We start from the raw sequence: 4,168 nt of genomic DNA, 5'->3' as shown, positions 1-4,168 counted from the left end.
ATTTTCATATTCAATCCTTTGTTTTTATCTTTGTTCATAACTTGGTTCCTTTGTTAGTTTTCCATAACTGTGTTAAAACCTAAAAAATCCATAGTAGCCTTACACAGAGATTCAAAAGATGTTAATGGCATGAATGCATATAATCACAAAAAGAATAATTTCAGTTCCAACACAACAAGCAATCTCTACAAATGGGTTATCTAGATTCTTCGAAACTAAAAGGACTAAATTATAATATTAGAAAATGAATGGGGACTATAATATAATTTGATACGGATTGTTATCATAAATGACATACCGTCTATGACCTCCTAATGTCTCAATGACCAGTCGTTTCTAAACTTACAACACATCAAAACACTAGACAACGTGGCCACTCTGCTAAAACCCGAAAACCCCATAGCAGGCAGCAGCTTTACGGAGATGGCAATGACATGGAGGCAAATATTCACAAACACTAAAAGGGCTTTTTCAATGCCACCACAACGAGCGATTTCTACACCTGGGCTCTCTAGATTCTTCTCCAAATCCTCCTCTCCTTACCTCGGTAACATTTGCGTTTGAGTTCTTTCTTTTTGTGTAATCGTTAACTAAGTTCATGCTCTTGAATTAATTTCTTAATCGACTTTAGTTGTTTGGGTCGAAAACGGGAATAGATTGGTGGGTTTTGCTTTAATTTTCATGTCTCCCTTTTGTTGCTCATAAAGTTTTCATTTTTTATGGCGTGCATGTGTAAAATGAAGAAAATTTGATTTTCATGTAAATAGTAACTGGAAAAGGATTTTTCTTTTTGTGTGATTTTCTGTGAGAGATTAAAATGGATTTGAGTTTTGAAAGATTGAATCTTTGGTGGATGCATTGTTTTTCATTGTTGGAACAATGATGTTCTTACAGATTTCTGTTGTAAGTTTCTTTTTCTTTGATTTTAATCTTTGCAATTAATAAGAGGCTGAGCTTGAAGAATGTTGTTCCTTTTTTGTTATTTTTGTTGCAGTGAAAGTTGGAATTCCAGAGTTTCTAAATGGAATAGGGAAAGGAGTTGAAGCCCATGTGACCAAGCTTGAATCTGAAATTGGTGACTTTCACAAACTTCTTGTTACTCGGACTTTGAAGCTCAAAAAACTAGGCATCCCTTGTCAACAAGTAATTATTCTTAATCCCCAACTCAATTTGCTTGAGTTTTTTTTTAAAAAAAAAAAAAACATGCATGTTTGTGTTTGTTTAGATTCTAACAATGTGGAGTTATTGCAAGTTGAGTGATGAAATTGGTTATTGTAAACATCTATTTAAATTCTTTTAGTCGTAGTTTTGATGGAATTGTTACTAGCTCAAAGAATCCTTGATGTTATAGCTCTTTCAGGTTATTCATCTTGTGGAGTCTTTTTGATGATGCTCTACTTCTTTTGTGTTAATTTCAAAATATTCTTTCTAGATAATATCAGATGTGTAGTTTAAATAACGACTCTTACCTTTTAATGGTTCTTGTTTGATTATGCTGAGTATTCACTAACTTGTCTGCAATATTTGAGAAAAGAATTATGAGAATAGGCAAAGGAATATCTGTGAAAATCTTTGCTATACAGGTGCAAGTTAGCATAACGAGATGGGTGATCGTAGAGTGCTTAATGTGTAGGAATATTTGGATATCCTGTAAGGAAAGTTTGCATCTATGGGACTTTAGATGAAGTGGTCATACAATGATGAATGGTGATTCCCTATGAGTCGGTGAACTGGAATTTGGAAATAATTTTCCTGCCTCTACCTTCTTTTTCAATTTTTTGTTGTCATGCATCCAATGGTTGCAAAATTGTGGTGTCACTATGTTACCTTCCTCGAGATTATATCATGCAGTGTATACTCCACTATGCAGCTGTACTATTCTACAGTATCATTTGACTCCACTAAGCCACAAACTGAACTGGTTAAGGTTGGCTGCACGGGTTCATTTGTGTTCAGAACTGTTAAACAGTAAAAAGAATAACTTAGTCCCTTTTTTGAAATGTGGGGTTGCTTTCAAATCAAAAGTTTTTGTTGTCAAGTGTTATCTTTGTATAATAAGCTACTTTGCTGTAAAGTGTTTGGTTTTGGTTGCCAGTTAGGTTGGCTAAGAACAAAATTTGGTCAGCATGCGTCAGTTCTATTATCAAAGTTCTAAGCAAATTCTCCTTCCTAGTTTCCTATGACTGGCTAATAGCTTTGATGTTTTCTTTACGTTGCCTCCAAAGCTAAAAAAATTGAATGGCTTGTGTAGTTTTTGAAAGCATAATATACTGGATTCCTTCTTTTTTAATTAAGATTTGCAAATGAAGGTTGGAATTAAAAGTTACTTTCATGAGACTAGAATTGTTTAAATTTGATGCCCTTTATATATATATAATAATGGACAAACTATTATTAAAAATTTTATTGCTGTTTCAGCAACTAGTTAACTTTGTATTGCTATTGATTCTCAAATTTAATGTTCCGAATGCATAATTGAGAGGCTTGTATTTTCACCTTCAAAGTATTTTTTGAGAATCACTCCAAATCAAAGTCCCTAGAGTCATGAATTAAAACATCAACTTCTGATTTTTGTTTCGCAGAGGAAGCTGATATTGAAATATGCTCACAAGTATAGGGTGGGACTGTGGAGGCCTAGAGCTCAACCTGTGAAAGCCAGTTAGATTTTGGAGTCATTGGAGGTTTACAAGGTGTATCTACACCAAAGCAGGACTGATGAACATTCTTGCATGCAATTATGGTTTCGAAGAGTTTCAGGCTGCATGATATGTTAAATCTTTTTTTGTGGTTTGGTATAAAATTTATGCTAGCCCAGAATGTGTTGAATTGGTTTGAAGCAAAACAGCTTGTTAGATATTATGTAGCATCGAGGGTGTCACTCTATAGCTACTTGGCAATTTAAGAATCAAATTTCCATTACAATTCTATGCATTTGCCAGCATCATATTTCCATAACATTTCTATACATTTGCCAGCATCGTCTTTTACTGAATCAAAAATGTATGTTCCAACGAAGCTTGCCAGTTTTTCCCGCACATGAAATGGCCTGACAACTGAACTGGGCGACTCAAAACCTGTCTCCAACCCTCATAGATCATTATCCTGTTTCTTGCCTTGCTTATGAAATAGTGCGAGCATGTAAAAAATAAAAAATAAAAATAAAAATAAAAATAAAAATATTTTTTTAAAAATACTTTTGTACTTGGGCTGATATCACAAAGGCTGGCCACACATACCTGGACGTGATAGGTTACTTTTCTAAGACCTACACCTTTTCAAAGGGGTAGCAGGGGGTTTGGAATCACACTCTAAAGATAAGGTAATAGTTATTCCATAATGGATATGAATCAGGTCATAGGTTCCTTTTCTACAGCAGCTTTGGAATTACACTCTAAAGATAAGGTTATAATAGTTACTTCAGAACGAATCAGGTTAAGAATTGAATGGATCGGCTTTGAAGGAAGAACAGTTAAATTTCATTTTTTTATTAAATAATTAATTTCATGTAACAACTTAACCTTTTTTATTATATTATTAATGATGAAGATTTTCTTGGAAAGATAACAACTTAATATTTTTATTAAATAATTAATGATATTTGACAATCTAATGCTATGGCAGCTATAACTTCCTGCCTGAAGTAAAATACAAACAACACAATCAAAAAATATTTTTTTTTAAAAAAAAAAAGCTTTTATTGAATGAGACTCCAATATTATCACCACTGCAAATTGATGTATATTATATTCTAAGTTAAGCAAGTCTATTTCTTACCATGCTTTTCCTTTGCATTACATCTTCATCCTAACTCATTCTCATTACATTAATGCAAATCTAAACATTTCATCATGGAAAAATTGCTTCAAAAAACAATCATTTTTAATGTTACTTAAGTCTAATGTCATGTAGTTGTTTTATATATTTAATTAATCGCAAGCAAAACCATGTTGCCAAGATTATAATTAGTTGCATATAAACCATGTTGACCTAATTAAATCACCAAAAGGAAAGAATAACCATAGCTTGAACCCCAGAATGGGGGTAGACTGTGTGGTCACTGGCGAAGCTACAGTGGAGGGAGAGGTCCTTATCCCCAGCCTGCAAACATGGAGATACAAGTGCGTGGAATAACCATTGCAACACAAATTCCAAACCCAACAATATTCTG

The 4,168-nt window shown here is 33.4% G+C and overlaps 1 protein-coding gene across 1 annotated transcript; it reads left to right on the top strand.

Annotated features, from left to right (window-relative positions):
- The first annotated feature begins 331 nt into the window (after positions 1-331).
- LOC133694115 (uncharacterized) lies at positions 332-2,922 on the top strand. The gene is made up of 3 exons (XM_062115562.1): positions 332-547; positions 995-1,143; positions 2,583-2,922. Exons 1-3 carry the CDS (start codon positions 424-426, stop codon positions 2,661-2,663), a joined length of 354 nt encoding a protein of 117 aa, XP_061971546.1. The 5' UTR covers positions 332-423; the 3' UTR covers positions 2,664-2,922.
- Positions 2,923-4,168: the final 1,246 nt, after the last annotated feature.

Source organism: Populus nigra, chromosome 5, assembly GCF_951802175.1.
Source record: "Populus nigra chromosome 5, ddPopNigr1.1, whole genome shotgun sequence".
In the NCBI taxonomy this organism is placed as follows: Eukaryota; Viridiplantae; Streptophyta; class Magnoliopsida; order Malpighiales; family Salicaceae; genus Populus; species Populus nigra.
The sequence above is the reverse complement of the archived record's forward strand: the minus strand, read 5'-3'. Positions and strand labels throughout refer to the sequence as shown.